Source organism: Cebus imitator, unplaced genomic scaffold, assembly GCF_001604975.1.
Source record: "Cebus imitator isolate Cc_AM_T3 unplaced genomic scaffold, Cebus_imitator-1.0 Scaffold367, whole genome shotgun sequence".
Lineage (NCBI taxonomy): Eukaryota > Metazoa > Chordata > Mammalia > Primates > Cebidae > Cebus > Cebus imitator.
Genome location: NW_016107682.1, coordinates 1,644,267 through 1,660,917, shown reverse-complemented (window position 1 = coordinate 1,660,917; position 16,651 = coordinate 1,644,267). Strand labels below are relative to the sequence as shown.

Genomic DNA, 16,651 nt, shown 5'->3' with positions numbered 1-16,651 from the left:
GTATTACAATTTATTGTGAATAAAGCTGCTATGCACGGAAGGGAAGAATAAGAAGAGATTCTTCTTCTTATTCTTGTGTCTAAAGGACACAAAATTACAGCTAGAGAGGAGGAATAAGTTCTAATAGAGCTGTAAGATGACTACTTGTAACAAGAATATATTATAGTTTCAGATAGCTAGAAGGACGATGTTACATGTTCCCAACACAAAAAAATGATAAATGTTTGAGATGATGGATACATTTATTACCGTGATCTGAGATCATCACAGGTTATATACACTGAAACATCACTATGTACCTCATGAATATATACAATTATTTGCCAATAATATAAAATAAAATATTTTATGAACATGTTTGCAGAGGGTTTTGTGTGAATATATGCCTTCATTTCTCTAGAGTAAATGCTCAGAAATGCAATGAGTCATATGGTAGTGGCATGTTTCGGTTTTTTGGGAACTGCCAAACAGCTTTAGAGAGTGGTTGTACCATTTTACAATCTCATCAGCAATATATGAATGACCCAGTTTCAATATATAGACATTTTATTTTGTTCTATTCAGCTATGGAAGGGATTTTATTTTATTCTAATTTTATTTCTACAGCTTTTGGGGAACTAGTGGTTTGTGGTTACATGGATGAATTGTATAGTGGTGAAGTCTGAGATTTTAGTGCACCTGTCACCTGAGTAGTATACATTGTACCCAATACGTAGTTTTTATGCTGCACTCTCTCCTACCCTCCCACTTCTGAGCCTCCATAGTCCATTATAACACTCTGTATGCCTTTATGTACCCATAGCTTAGCTTTCATTGCTAAGTGAGAAGATATGGTATTTGGTTTTCTGTTACTGATTTACTTCACTTAGAATAATGGCCTCCAGCTCCATCCAAGTTGCTGAATAGCATTATTTTGTTCTTTGTTATAGCTGAGTAGTATTCCATGGTGTACATATACTCCGTTTTGTTTATCCACTCATTGGTCAATGGGTCCTTAGGATGGTTCCATATTGTTGCAATAGGAAATTGTGCTGCAATAAACACACAAGGTATCTTTTTGATATAATGAGTTCTTTTTGTGGGAGAGATAACCAGTTTTGGGAATGCTGGATATGCTGGTAGATCTCCTTTTAGTTCTTTAAGAAATCTCCATACTGGTTTCCATAGAGGTTTTCCTGATTTATCGTCCCATAAGCAGTGTATAAGCATTCCCTTTTCATTGTATCCTGACCAACAGCTATTATTTTTTGACATTTTAACAATGGCCATTCTAGCTGGGATAAGGTTATGCTATCTCATCGTGGTTTTAATTTGAATTTCCCTGATGATTAGTGATGGTGAGCATTTTTTAAATGTGCTTGTTGGCCATTTGTCTATCTTCTTTTGAGAATTGTCTACTCATGTCATTTGCCCCCTTTTTGATGGGATTACTTTTTTCTTACTAATTTGAGTTCCTTGTAGATTCTGGATATTAGTTTTTGTCAGATGCATAGTTTGCAAATATTTTCTCCTATTCTGTGGGTTGTCTGTTTACTCTGATGATTATTCATATACAGACTTTTAAAACAAACAAAAAGAGTTTAAAAAAATAAACAGTTTGGGTGCAGTGACTCATGCCTATAAGCCCAGCACTTTGGGAGGCCAACGCAGGACAATTACTTGAGGCCAGGAGTTTGAGGCCAGCCTGGTCAAGGTAGCAAAATCTCATCTCTACAAAGATAAAAATAAAAAACTTAGCCAGGCATGGTGGTACATGTCCGTAGTCCTAGCTTCTAGGGGCTAGCTTGGAGTACAGTCATGTACCATCATGGAGGGTTGCTTGAGCCCAGGAGGTTGAGGTTACAGTGAACTATGATTGCACTGCTGTACTCCAGCTTGGGTGAGAGAGCAAGACCCTGTCCCAACAACAACAACAACAATAATAATAATAAGTGATGAAACAAAAAAAAATTAATTCAGATTTAGGCTTGCTTGTTGTCAACATCCCTGCCTTCCTCCTACATAATGGAAAAGAGGAGCCAACAATTATATTTCTTAGAATCCTTTTCCCCATATAGTTCCAGAGTAGCAACTGCAAATGAGAGGCACCCAAACAAGCAGCAGAAGGTAGGCAACAAGGTGAAGTCATCACTCTCTAGAGGCCACTCTAGGCGGATATGTGGGCTGATTGTAGACCTGAAGTTCCCAGCAGTTTCTGGATGAACTAACCCCTGGGAATCCCCTATTTTAGAACAGTTAGCTGCATGCAGGCTGCGATGACTTGTGGGAGCTTTCCACAGGTTTTTGACTTTATTATTATTCATTTTAAATTATCTTGCTGTGTTATATGTTATGTATTATCTCAAAATGATTGATTCTGACAATGGTTCTGACCTTTTGCTAATGGCACATGAGTGTTTGGGTTAGGATTTTAGTTCAAATACATAAGATAAAAAACCCAACTAACTAACTTACATTAGTCAGAAATTTGTTTTTTCTCATGTAAGATAAATCAGGGCTGTTGAGTTGTTCTGTGACATCGTCAGTGTTGACCAGCCTCCTTCCTCTGTTTATAATCCTGTCCATAGTACTGGATTCCACCCTCCAGCTTGTCTCATGATCACTGGACAGCTGCTGCACATTAGCATCCCAGGCAGAAGGAAGGAGGAAGAGAAGAGGATACCTGCGTGCCTGCCATGTGAGTACTTTCCTAGATGCTCTACACAGTGACTTCTTCTGACATATCTTTGACCACCACTGTCTTCAAGGGAGGTTGGTAAATATAATTCTCAAAGATGGTGGATAAAATATTGCATGGAACATGCTTATACTAAAAGCATTTATTGTTTATCTGAAATACAAATGTAACTGAGAGCCCTGCATTTTTATTGCTAAGTATAGTATGTGCAACCCTAATATTTTTATCTGACCAAATTCATTGCCATACTTGACAACATGGGGTTTCTAACTGGAAGTTGGGCAGGCAATTGGTGGTCTCTGCCATGTTGGGCCTTCAGTCTATTGCTTGGTCTCCCACTTTTTCACCTAAGCCTCCTCTCTCTATCCCTAGAGTAATTAGCCAGTTTTAGTCTTCACTAGGGTTCCCTATCTACTGCCATATTACCTGATTTCTAATATTCAAATGCTTTTTTTTTTTTTTTTTTTAGCAGCACAGTAAACTCCATTGTGTGTGTGAAGTTTCCCCTGACAGGTGAATTAAGTGGGGGCATTTAGTTCAAACTGAATGTTAAAGACAACTGAATTTTTTTTCTTTTTCTTTTTTAATAATTGTTCGTATAAATCTTTCTTAAATGTGTTTATAGCTCACATTTATTTATTTATTTATTTTTTGAGACAGTGTTTCATTCTTGTTGCCCAGGCTGGAATGCAATGGCGCAATCTCGGCTCACTGTAACCTCCGTCTCCTGGGTTCAAGCGATTCTTCTACCTCAGCCTTCCCAGTTGCTGGGATTACAGGCATGCGCCACCACGCCTGGCTAGTTTTGTATTTTTAGAAGAGACGGGGCTTCTCCATGTTTGTCAGGCAGGTCTCAAACTCCTGGCCTCAGGTGATTTGCCCACCTCGGCCTCCCAAAGTGCTGGGATTACAGGTGTTAGCCACCTCGCCCAGCCAACAACTGAATTTTAATATAATTTCTCACACTAACTTTATAGCCTAAATCTTCAGTTCCTCTTCCTTATGTAAAATGTCTATCTTACTGCTTTTGTAGCACTTAGCTCTTTGTTTTAATAATTAATTTTAAGGTCACCAGTATCAGAACAAAAATGGCGATGTAATTATATTAAAAGGAGAGCAGAGGAGAAATTGGGAAAGGTGTGGGAAGCAAACTGTGTCATCATCCATTGCAGTAAGAAGTTGATATACCATGTTTAACATTGATAAGTAAGTCATAAACAGTTGACTATGCATATTATTTTTAAATGCTCATTTGGATTTTGGTGGAGTGGGGCAGGAAACTATTGCCTCTCAATATGAATAATTTTGTATTATTCAATTTTTTGAAACCCCATGATTGAATTATTTCACTGAAAATGAAAATGTAAAGGAGAAACTACTGACAATGCATGAGACAGCACAGCAGAAAGCAGTTATAATTAATCAGTAATAAGCACCAACAGAGTGGGCCCTAGTAGACAATTAACTACATAAAGGTTGTATTTGGGCTTCAGAACCTTCTCACCTGCAAGGATCAGAAAGCCATTTGCCCTGCTGTAGATTATCAATGAAACTTAAAGTGCTACATTTTTTCCTGGATTTTTTTTTTTTTTTAATTTGAAAGGTAGGAAGTATTAAGGTCCAAAAACAAAACCGTGGGTAGAACTCTGGGTCTCAGTGGTGAGAGAAGCTCTGGGGCAAGGCCACAAGCTTTCTAGTGCTCCTGAAATCCTGCTAAGGACGTGGTTAGGTAAATTTTACTTGTTGGTAAGGCTGTCACACTAGGAATCATTTACTTGCTCTAGAACGTTGAGTGATATTATTATTATAAGAAATTATTTCTCCAACTTTACTTGACTTTAAAATTTAAAATAGCCTAAAACAGCTTTGAAAAAGTAGATAAAGCTCTAATTCATAGTCCTATTTTAAATCAAGCCATCATAATACGATTGTAGCTTTAACGGGGACTGCTTTGAAATAGATCACTTTGTGATAATTATAAGGTATATTACCTCCTCTACTTTCAAAAGAATTGCTCCAACTTACAACACCGCACTACAGTATAGGCAGGATGTAATGTGATTTTTAAAGCTCTTCATATGGGAAGATTGGAAGAAATGTTTCATTCCTTTTCAATTTAATATATTTTAAAATTGGAGTAATTTTACTTTTGTTTTTCATTCTAAAATAAGACATGTTCATTGTAAAAATTAAAACATATGAAATTACATAAAATATACTGCAGCACAATGTATTTTCCAAAGAAGGTTGCACTGTTCTATATCCCCATCCCACATACTCTTTTTTTTTCTTTTTTGAGACAGAGTCTTGCTCTGTTGCCAGGCTGGAGTGCAGTGGCACAATCTCGGCCCATTGCAACCTCTGACTCCCTAATTCAAGTGATTCTCCTGACTCAGTCTCCTGAGTAGCTGGGATTACAGGCACGTGCCATCATACCCAGCTAATTTTTGTATTTTTAATAGAGACGGGGTTTCACCATGTTGGCCAGATGGTCTCCATCTCCTGTCCTCATGATCTGCTCTCCTTGGCCTCCCAAAGTGCTGGGATTACAAGTGTGAGCCACCACGCCTGGCCTGGCCCTTACTCTTCTTTTTTTTGAGACAGAGGCTTGCTCTGTCGCCAGGCGCCAGGCTGTGGTGCAGTGGCCTGATCTCATCTCACTGCAACCTCCACCTCCCAGGTTCAAGCAATGCTCCTGCCTCAGCCTCCCGAGTAGCTGCGACTATAGGCACACACTATCACACTCAGCTAATTTTTGTATTTTTTCGTAGAGACGGGGTTTCGCCATGTTGGCCAGGATGGTCTCCATCTCTTGACCTCATGATCCACCCACCTCGGCCTCTCAAAGTGCTGGGATTACAGGCATGAGCCACGGCGCCTGGCCCATTCTCTTCTTATGAGATGTTGACACTCCTCCATTGAGAAGTGGGGTCTGGATTCCCACTTTTTGGACCTGGGCAGACCTTTGAAACTGCCTTTGACCAATAGATTGTGACAAAAGTGACTTCCAAGGCTAGATCATAAAAGGCAATATGACTTCTACCTAGTTCTCACACTCTCTGCACTTGTGTCTTTGGAGCCCTAAGTTGTCAAGTAGGAAGTCTACTAAATTGAAACCTCCATGCTGAAGAGATCACATATTAAGAAACACCACAGAGGAGGCCAGGCGTAGTGGCTCACGCCTATAATCTCAACACTTTGGAAGGCTGAGGCAAGCGGATCACTCAAGGCCAGGACTTCAAGACCAGCCTGGCCAACATGGTAAAACCCCATCTCTACTAAAAATATAAAAATTAGCCAGAGGTGGTGGTACATGCCTGTAGTCCCAGCTACTTGGAAGGCTTGGACTTGCCTGTACATGCCTCCTAGTAGTAGAATCCCAGTTACTCAGGAGGCAGGAGAAACTCTTGAACCCGGGAGGTGGAGGTTGCAGTGAGCAGAGATCGTGCCACTGCACTCCAGCCTGGGCGACACAGAGACACTCTGTCTCAAAAAAAAAAAGAAAGAAAAGATAAACAGAAGGATAAAGAGAGAGTCCTAGGAATAGTCCCAACTATTTAAGCCTTCCCAGCTCAGGCACCAGAAGTGTGAATGTACGTGCCTTCGAGATAACCCCAACCCTAGCCACAGTCTTACTGTAATCTCATGGGAACCCCTGATGCAGAATCACCCAGTTAAGCAGTTCCCAAATTCCTGATTTACATAAACAGGGGGAGTTAATAAATCAATAGTGCTACCACATTTTAAGGTGAGTTGTTATGCAGCATTCCATAAGGACAGTCCCTCCTTTCCTCACCAAAGATATAACTACAGTTACTAGTTGGAAGTCTACCTGTAAAGACTTCTTTTTTTTTGAGATGGAGTCTTGCTCTGTCACAGTCTGGAATGCAGTGGGGTGTGTGTGTGTGTGTGTGTGTGTGTGTGTGCACGTGCACGCATGTGTGTTTTCTGTATTTTGTATAAACTTATACTATCATACTATTCTGTAAACTACTTTAATATTTATTGTACTTCCATGCTATTAGATATTCTCTAAAATATTACTTTTATGGCTGGAAGGACAGCTATCATTTGAATGTATCATTATTAATGTAAATGAGTCTATTGCTGGATATTTATGTTGTTCTCTATAAAAAATGTTGCAGTTATTACTATATTGGATACACTTGTCCAGTCATTCTTTAGAATATATATCTAAAAATAAAAATGCTCAACCAAAGGTATTTTGTACAAACTACTAAGTGCATCTGTGTTCCAATTAATGCTTCCATCAAAAGAAAACAAGCATGTGTATTCCCTATCCATTTCTTAACTCTGATCATTTAAAAAATGTTTAATCTTTGCTGATCGCACTGGTTAAAATTATTTTATGTTTTATTCTCATTTACATTTATTTGACGAGTTTACAAGATAGAGCCAACCTGAGTTTTGGTACAGACTGCCCTGAGGAGATTATTGGAAAGGACCTCTCAAAACCACAGGGAGTCCTGCCTAAAGAATCCCAAGCCCTCCCGCCTCCTGGGCCATCATGTGAACTATAGCCTTGCTTAGAGATGACTAGGTTTCTCACACTTCATGCTTTAGCTTTACTAAGTGTAAAGATACTTATTTGGGACAAAGGGACTTGTGAGATATAAGTGACATTGGGAGAACCTCAATGCAGGGCCTTTTTACTCTGGTTACTCTAGGGCATTTTGGTCCATTTGGAATCAAAGTACAAAGTGAGGGAGTCCAGTCTCATTATTTGAATTGGTCTTGCTAGACCATATTTCAAGATTATCTCAACTAACAAATGCCAGGGACCTTCTGCAGACTCACAGGAAGGGAATGTTCTTATGGTACTTGTTAAGGAGCTCAGGATTCAGGGAGAGGCAAAGGTGTGGGCCCATAACTCAGTAAGAAATTTTCCTTCTAACTATTCCTGTGCCCAGTTCTTCTTTCTAAAATCCCGCTTCCTTTCTCCAGTTGAACAGACCATATGCCTTCTGGCTTCTTTTTCTTTTTTCCTCTGAGACAGTCTCCTTTGTCACCCAGGCTTGGGTGTGATCTTGGCTCACTGCAACCTCTGCCTTCTGGGTTCAAGTGATTCTCGTGCCTCAGCCACCTGAATAGCTGGGATTACAGGAGCACGCCACCATACCCAGCTAATTTTTGTATTTTAGTAGAGAAGGGGTTTCTCCATGTTTTGCTGGTCTTGAATTCCTGGCTTCATGTGATCTACCCACCTCGGACTTCCACGGTGCTGGGATTACTGGCATGAGTCACTGCACCTGGCCCCTTCTGGCTTTTCTAAGTTAGAAGTATCAGTTCCTCACTTAAGGCACTTACTCCTTTTTGCCTCATATTGTGGTTATTTTCTTATTGATTTCCTGCCCTATACTGGACTTTAGATTGTGTCTTTTTCACCGTTAGCTCTCTCTGCAATGCACAGGTGCTAGCAGGATCTTTTTATTAAATGTTCCTAACCTCTCTCTTTTAAGTCAGAGATCAGCAAACTATGGGCTTCAAACCAAATGAAGCTATCTGCCTGTTTTTTAAATAAAGTTTTATTGGGACACAATTATGCTCATCATTTCTGTATTGCCTGTGGCTGCTTTTGATCTAAAACAGCATGGCTGAGTAGTTGGGACAAATCTTATAGCCTGCAAAACTGAAAATATTCACTATCTGGCCCTTTGCAGAAAAGGCTTATCAACCCTTGTTCATTTTTAGTAAGAAATTTGTCCTTGGACTATATCCATTAAACCACTCACTGCCTTTCTTTCTGCCTTATGACATCTGTAAGCATTGTAATTATGAAGTATTTTGAGAAAGATTCATCATAAAATAGAATCTCATGTGGGGAAGTGTCAGGTATCAGTTTAAAGGTGCTGCAGTAAGCTCATGGACAACCAAAGAAGTGTCTAGACCCTTGTCAAAAACAGTTGTCATTGAAAAATGATAACCTGGCATTGCAGATTTGTAGATAATTTCTCAGAGCTTGGTTAATGTGAATCTGCCACATGGAGAGCCAGTTATGTACCACCCCAGCTGGGATTAGTCTCTCCTTCCTTAATGGTCCCAGAATCCTGCATTCTCTGTCACAGCATTCATTTCAATTGGCCTTGTATTAATTTTTTAACAAGTGTGTCTCAAGATAGGGTTATAAACACCCTGTGGTAAGGAACTCTTTTGCTCAATTCTGTTGCTTCCATAGAGTTTTTGCAAACTGGATATCAATGAATGATCACTGAATAAATGTCATTAATGCAAGCATGAAAAATAGATTTATAATAAGAGTGTGAAAACATGGGCAAAATCTCAGCAGAGATTCTTCAAACTGAGCTTCATACATGTACATTTTGAATACTGTTTATTCTGCTTATGTCCCTATTTAACTTGCTCATATATATGTATAGAAAGGAAGTCATCTCAAGAATGCCTACTATACAATAGCACTTTGTTGTTTAAAAACAAAACAAAATAAAACAATTCTCAAGAAAAAGCAAATGCCTTGTTTCTAGAAAAAGAAAATTCCTTGTCTGAGATCAAGTGGTTTTCTCAGGAAATTAACATTATTGTGAACCAGAAAATCCCGCTGGACCCATTTCCTTAACTATTCCCTTTACAGTAAAACTTTAGCAGGTAATAAACCCTATTTAGCAATCCAAGTGACAGATGACCCAACAGACCTGTGGGTTTTACCTATGTGAAATAACCCTTATCATCAGGCCCAGTGGAGTCTAACTAGGAAAGCAAAACATCCCTATGGTACTTGATTTGCCTTTGTAGAAAGTAGAGCTCTTGGTTGCAAAGTGACAGAAATACAGTTTGAATTAGCCTAAAGAAATGGGGTAGGGTGTGGGGGTTGCTGGTTCAGAAAAATCCAAGAAGGAGGTGAGTAACCAAATGATGGGGAAAGTTGGAATCCGGCTGGGCCTCATGGAACTATGGGAACCAAGAACTGGACGGCTGCCAGAGCTCTCTTCTTCTCCATTTGGAATCTCTGCCTCTTTCTATGTGCTGCTCTCATTGTTGTTCAGTGTAGATCAACTTTCTCTACTAGCAAGGAAACCTAACCATACACAACTTCCTTTTTCTCCCTTTTTTATCTTACATCTTTACTCTTTGAGAGGTAGAGTCACTCTTCATTTTAATCAGAAAAATCCCAGAGAAAAACTTTGAGTCCCAGTTGAGTCGAACCCAACAGGAGATGTGGTCATATAAGAAAATGACAGCCTCTAACATAGATGTGGGTATAAAGAGGAGGGAGAAATGGAAGGGGAGTGACAGTTCCTAAGAGAAGGGGGCTGGAAGGGTATTGAGTTGACAATTCTGTAGATGTTCTCTTCTTTTTCAGGGTGTGGGCTATCCTATTTACAAACAAATTCTTAAGCTTTTGGAAAGACAAGAAAGAGGGCTAATGAAGAGCCATACAGGTGCCTCTCAGCCAAAGGGATGAAGAGGTAAATGTTCACACTTGTTTGAAGTACAGTCAGTGAATGGCCAAAGGCTTCCCATCAGAAAGGATTGAGAGAAACTCACAGGCACCTAAAATGTGAAACACCTAAAATGAACCTTCCCAGTAAATACTGTGAGAGGGCTGGTCTATTTTCCTAAAGCAAAAGGCTAAAACTCTGGGCTGCCTTATGGTTCCTCCAAGTCCTGCCCCAGGACTGCTGCCAGCCCATACAGGACCTTTGTGCAAATTAGAAAGTCATGCCCTCTTTGATGCTGAGACTCCTGTGTTGAGCACTGAATTTCAGCCTCTGTCTGTCCCTCAGACAGGCATCTTTGTGCAGGGCCCAAGCTGCACAAGCATCTGTGGCAGCCCTAGGCCTACCAAGAAGGAGGTAGGATAGGCAGGCTGCCCCTTCTCCAAAAGCAAGGACTTACAATATCAGTACACATGAGACTTGGTGGTAGGTTGGGCTTGGTGATTAAAGACAGTAGCAGGAACAGCAATAATGGCAGAATTCAAAGGACTCTAGGGATGGGTAACCTACCTCTGGGTACTGGAGCAATAGAGGTTCTGTGGGTGGAGAGACCAGCAGCGAACTCCACCGGCAGAGCACCAGCAGAAGCAGCACAAGTGTCACTAAGGTTCTTAGAATGATATGACGAACAATAGTGACAGTTAAGTCTCCCCAATTAAAAAAAATTTTTTTTTTGCTCAAGAATTTATGTAACAGAATGTCTTGGTAGAGATTAAATTTTTTGTTTCCTTTCATTTAACCTTTGAAACCTAAATATAACTCACTTTTGAAGGGTATGATTGAATAAGGATTTAAGGAAGCTGTCCCTAGAAAAAATGTGAGGATTTAGAAGTTTGTATTCAAACTTGCCGACTAGCCACTCTTAGAAGAGAAGCCACAGCCCCAATTTGTTTAAAGAGGGAAGAATCAGTGTATTTAGGGTGACTGCCCAAAGGAAAGGCAATGGCTCCTTAAACTAGTAACAGGGAGGGAAATGATCAAGATCAAGAGCAGGGTCGGGGTGGGAGGGACACTAGAATCTGGGCGTCCCCTCTGATTCCAGCTGGAGATCAATGTTCACCCAGGCAGAACTTGAAGCTGTGAGCAGGGGACAGGTCTGCTGCAAGTGGAGATCATGGCAGCACCTAAAGCAATGGCCAGAATGGAGGAGCCCTCATCCCAGCGCTGCAGTCGAGGGAGTAAATGCCTAGGCAGTATGCCACTTTGCTTTTAAATACCCATTTATTTTTGTGCTTCGAAGGAGCCGCCCATGAATATTCTAGTCACTGTGTGAGTCAGTCTTGTTCCCCAAGTGCTGCTGCAATGCTGCAGCCATCCCACCCTCCCCCCCTGCTTCCTGGGCCTCCCATATGGGAACCAAGAACTGGACGGCTGCCAGGGCTCTCTTCTCCATTTGGAATCTCTGTCTCTTTCTATGTGCTACTCCCATTCTTGTTTATTGTAGATAATCTTCTCTACCCGAAAGGAAACCTAACCATAACACAACTTCCTTTTTCCTCCTTTTTTATCTTACGGCTTTACTCTTTGAGAGGGACAGTCACACTTTATTTTAATTAGAAAAATCCCAGGGAAAAACTTTGAGTCCCAGTTGAGTCAAACCCAACAGGAGATGTGGTCACATAAGAAAATGACAGCCTCTAACATAGATGTGGGTGTAAAGAGGAGGGAGACACCATATGAGACACTGCTCAATTCCCCTGGCTGCTGTTGAGCTAGGGACTGGGCTGGGGCTCACACTCTGACACTAGGTAGAGGCCCAGGATTGCACAGGGTGGGAAAATGGAAGAGACGTAGGCACTTGAGTATGTGACAAAAAGTGGCATTCACATCCCTGAAGAAAAGGAGGGAGCTTTCAAAAATATTGGGAAGATTGGATAGTAACTAGCAAGAAAATATTAAATGCTTATCTCATTGTACCAAATAAATTAGGCCAAAGATTTACATGTAAACACTTTTAAACACAAAAGTAAAATAATATGGGGGAAAAATAATGATAAAGAATGTTGAGTACAATTGAAAACTTCTGTGTGGCAAAAAAAATTAAACACAAAGTTGAAAGACCAATGACAAACTGTGGAAAATATTAACAATACTGTCCAAAGGTAAAGGGCTAATATCCGCACAATAATAAAAGAGCTTATATAAACCAAGAAAAATTAAAAATCTAATAGAGAAAAATGGGTAGAAGTCACAAACAGATAAATCACAAATGGAAATGGTCAACAAACATATGGAAAAATGTTCAATTCACTAATATTCAGGAGGCAAATTAAAAAATAACAAAATGATTTTACCTATCAGACCAGCAAAGACCTCTAAAAATTGATCAAACTCGCACATTGATATGCTTCAGAGAAATATATATTTTGTGCTTTTTCTGTGGGTTTATAAAATGACACAACTTCTCAAAAGGGCTATCTGACAAAAAGTATCAAAACATAAGATGTACATACTCTTCACTGCAACAGTTCTTGTCAGACTTTACCCCAAAGAGATAATGCAAATTTGAAAAGATGTACTCACACTTTGTTTATACTTTTGAAAAACAGGAAACAACTTTAATGTTCTTCAGTAGGGGTTGGCTAAGTAAATTGTGGTCTAAGCATCCACGGAACACTATGCAGCCCTTAAAAAGAGTGATACATATATATTAGATTGGTGCAAAAGTAACTGCAGGTTTTCAAAATCCAGTATATTGATGCAGAGAGATGGCTTCAATTATTGATTCTTTGCAGCCCATTTATTCAATCATGTCAACCGTTATCTTTTCTCATCAGCAGTTTCTGATCATTCTACCATTATTATTATTATTATTTGAGATGGGGTCTCACTCTGTCACTGACTGGTGTGATCTCAGCTCACTGCAGCCTTGACCTCCTGGGCTCAATTTGTCCCACCACCTCATCCCCTCATACTGCCGCACCTAGCTTAATTTTATTTATTTCTTTGTACAGACAAGGTCTCACTATGTTGCCCAGTCTGGTCTCGAACTCCTGGCCTCAAGTGATCCTCCTGCCTTGACCTCCCAAAGTGCTGGGTTTACAGACATGAGCTACTGAGCCCAGCCTCTACCTTTATTAATTATAGAATTTGGCACCTGACATATATATAGTCTTTCAAACCACTATCATCCAAGGTGACTTAAATATCTGTGAAGACATGTCATCCTATTTCCAGTCCCAGGAAATTTTGAATGCCTCATTTTCAATAAAATACAGTAGTTTGATACTCTATAGTCACACGCTCTCATGGCCACAGTACACACAAACTGCCTCATCTCTAAAATTAATGAATCAGGTAGACCCCTCCCTAATCACATTCTCTTATCCTCTCAACTGGCGTGCCTAACTGTCATAATACATTTGTTCTCTTTTTACTTCAGGCCCTCTAATCCACACCCCCATTCATCTTAGACTTAATGATCCACCATTTCAAACTTTCTCCTGCCTCATTATTCTCATTGCATCTGCAGCAAAAGCTCCTATCCTTTGTTTTTGTTTTTCATACCTAGGCTGCCAAGCACTGCTAGATGATCACATCTTGGTAGATAAGTATGATGATAGATTGATATTCACTAATTTCAACTGGGCCCTTTTCTTGGTGCAGTTCCCACAAAGGCAGAGCCTGAGACACGGATCTGAATGTAAGTGGTTTATCTGGAGATAAACCCAAGTAAAAGAATTAAAAGGAGAAAGAGAAGACAGAGAGAGATGGAGAGGGAAATGGGACAGAGCGGGGGTAACCAACACAGGGTATGTTGATGAGCAGATTACTACTATGGGCTCAGTTCCATTGGAGACCTCCAAGACCCCACCTGTGAGTTGACCCCCATGTTTCTCTTTGTCATTGGTTGAGAACAGCTCTCAGTGGCCTAACTGTCTTTCATTCCAGGCTGCCTTGTGCACAAGTCACAAACTCCCAGCCAGAGAATACCCCCAGGCGACATTGTAGGTGTCTGCAATAGAAAGCTGTTAGCATGTTTGTATCAGAACCATCAGTGCCAAGGGGATTCAGTGGGGCAGCAACAGCACATGCTGCAGCCCTCAATGTGTTCCAGTCTCTTTGATGTGTTACCCTAGTCACCTTCATCCCCCACCTTACAACAACTATTCCAAAATTCCTCCCATCACTGGAAATCTCTGATGCTCTTGTACCCTCACTCTCACCTCCTAGTTCACAAGGAACACTGAAGATCTCAGAACGGAACTTGGCAAGATTCTGCCACCAATTCTAACATCCCACCCACATCCATACCCATCACTTCTCCCTCCACATCTCTGCAATAGAGGATGCATCTCTCCCCTATCTAAGGCCAAACTTCTCTGCCTGTTCTCAGTCCTGTCGCTTCCATCTGCTTGGCCACTGTCATCAGTTGATTGCCTCAACTCCCTCACTAGTCTTCAACGTCTGTCTCTCTGGCCTCCTCTTTCCCATCTTAAAACAAACAACTCTTGCCCAATCCGCATCCCATTCCATCTATTATCCTGTCTCTCCCCTCCTCTTCACACCAGAGTTTATTGAAAGAGTATCTTATATGTGTGGCCTTCAGTCTGTCTCCTCTCATTCATTTCCAGTCAGTCACAGATGACCTCCCTGTGGCAGAAGTCAGAGGATACCAGTCCTTATCCCTTTTGCCCTCTCAGCAGCAATTGACTCTGGAGATTCATTTCTCCCCTGGGCTCCCATTGGAGTGATTCTTTTGGTTTGTCTCCTTTCTTTGGCTCCTCCCATCTCAGTCTCTTTATTCACCTCCTCAAAGATGCTCTTCTCAGCTCTCCAGCCTTTCTTCACCAGTGGCCTTACCCACTTCCACACCATTAATTATCATGCCAAGGCTGATGATTCCCAGATCTACAGAAATAGTCCAGATTTCTCCCCTGACTTGACCTAAATATGCACTTGCTTAATGCACACACTCTGTTCTGTTATTTTAACCAAGTCATTAAACTTCCCTTAACCTATGTTCTTGGAAAAAACATGGAAATGAGAGCAACTACTTCTTACATCCTTTTGTAAATCTCTTCATTTTGAAATAATTGTAGTGTCACAGAAAGTTGCAGAGATAGTACAGAGAGGTCCCCTGTACCCTCATGTAGTTTCCCCCAATGGTTACATTTTATCTAACTATTATACAATATCAAACCCAGGAAACTGACATTAAAACAATGCATGTAGTTCTATGAGTACAAATCAAACTCAGGACACTGACATTAAAACAATGTATGTTGTTCTCTGATGCGTTATCAACTATAGATTCATGAAACCACCACTGTAATCAGGACACAGAAGTATTCCATCACTACAAAGATCTTCCTCATTTGCTTCTTTTTAAAAATGTTTATTAAAAAAAAACCATCAGATCCTTGAAAGAAGGGACATACATATTATTTTTCCATGTGTCTCAGTGTCTAACATGGTGCCTTGCTCTTAGAAGGCATTACTAAATGTTTGGGAAAACAAGAATGGAATAAAAGAAGGCAAATTCCGTGTGGGTCAAAGACATCAGCCTGGGAGCCAGGAAAGACCATGAAACTTCTTAGCTCCACACCAGGAGCCAAGAGCCTGAGGACAGGGGCTTCCTCCCTAGATTTACATCCTGTTGAATGTGATGTTGGCAGACATAGGCTAGAAGTCAGAGTGGTGAGGCTTACCTCACATTCATTCCAACAATCACAGCCCCTGTCTGTAGCAGAGAGGAAGGACTTTCTCAGTCCAGGCCCTTTTTTGGGAATCTCTCACATCACACCATGTGGCCAGTTCCCCATTCCACCTATCTGATGTCTGCCCTGCTCTGCCTGACATCACCGGCACATTCCTGTGCTTTCTGGCAGCACCCAGGAGATCATCCAAACCTCAGCTTTTCTACTCAGCCAGCATGTGGGACATTTGTCTCACGGCTCAAGAAGAGTGTTTGGTCCTAGGGCATGATTGTAAAATTCTGTTTAATAGTAATTGCTCTTAATAGGTCATATTTGTTTGCTCAGAATTATCATAGTCAATAAGTGAACTCTGAAACTCAGGAGAGAGGCAAAACATAGAACAAAACAGCTAAAAAACTACAAAGACAGCTACACATATGTTCAGGTTATAAGCCCCCATATAGAACATGTGTGTGTGCACCAACAAATTATAATTACTGTTGGAATGAGAAATAAAGGAGTATTTATCCAGCAGTGAGCTGTGTTATTATATTATAATAGGTTTTAATTAGAGCAAAGGTCAAGTTTGTGTTCCCTTAATATCATGGTTAAAGTCTCTGAAATCAGAAAACTTAGCTTAGAATCTTTGTGTCAGCAATGAGCAATTTGTGTTGTCTATTCTGTAAGTCTCAAAGAGCAATTATTTGATTTCCAAGCCTAAAACTCATTTATCAGTTGTAGTTTATAAACTTGGTGGAGCAATTTGTGAGCTGACATCAAAGTTTACAGCAGGGTGGTTTGGAAACAGTCCACATGGGGATTCATTTCATTTCCTTTTTTTTTTTTTTTCTTTTTTTAGA

General features: G+C 40.4%; 1 protein-coding gene across 2 annotated transcripts in view; it reads right to left on the bottom strand.

Annotated features, from left to right (window-relative positions):
- Positions 1-12,084: 12,084 nt before the first annotated feature.
- Positions 12,085-16,651, bottom strand: part of LOC108288189 (liprin-beta-1-like) — a 137,282-nt gene continuing 132,715 nt past the window's right edge. For both annotated transcript variants that reach the window (XM_037730904.1, XM_017507075.2), the window contains exon 7: positions 12,085-12,778. In XM_037730904.1, the coding sequence (XP_037586832.1) occupies positions 12,769-12,778 (10 nt within the window). In that variant the 3' untranslated portion in view covers positions 12,085-12,768. The remainder of the gene's footprint in view (positions 12,779-16,651) is intronic.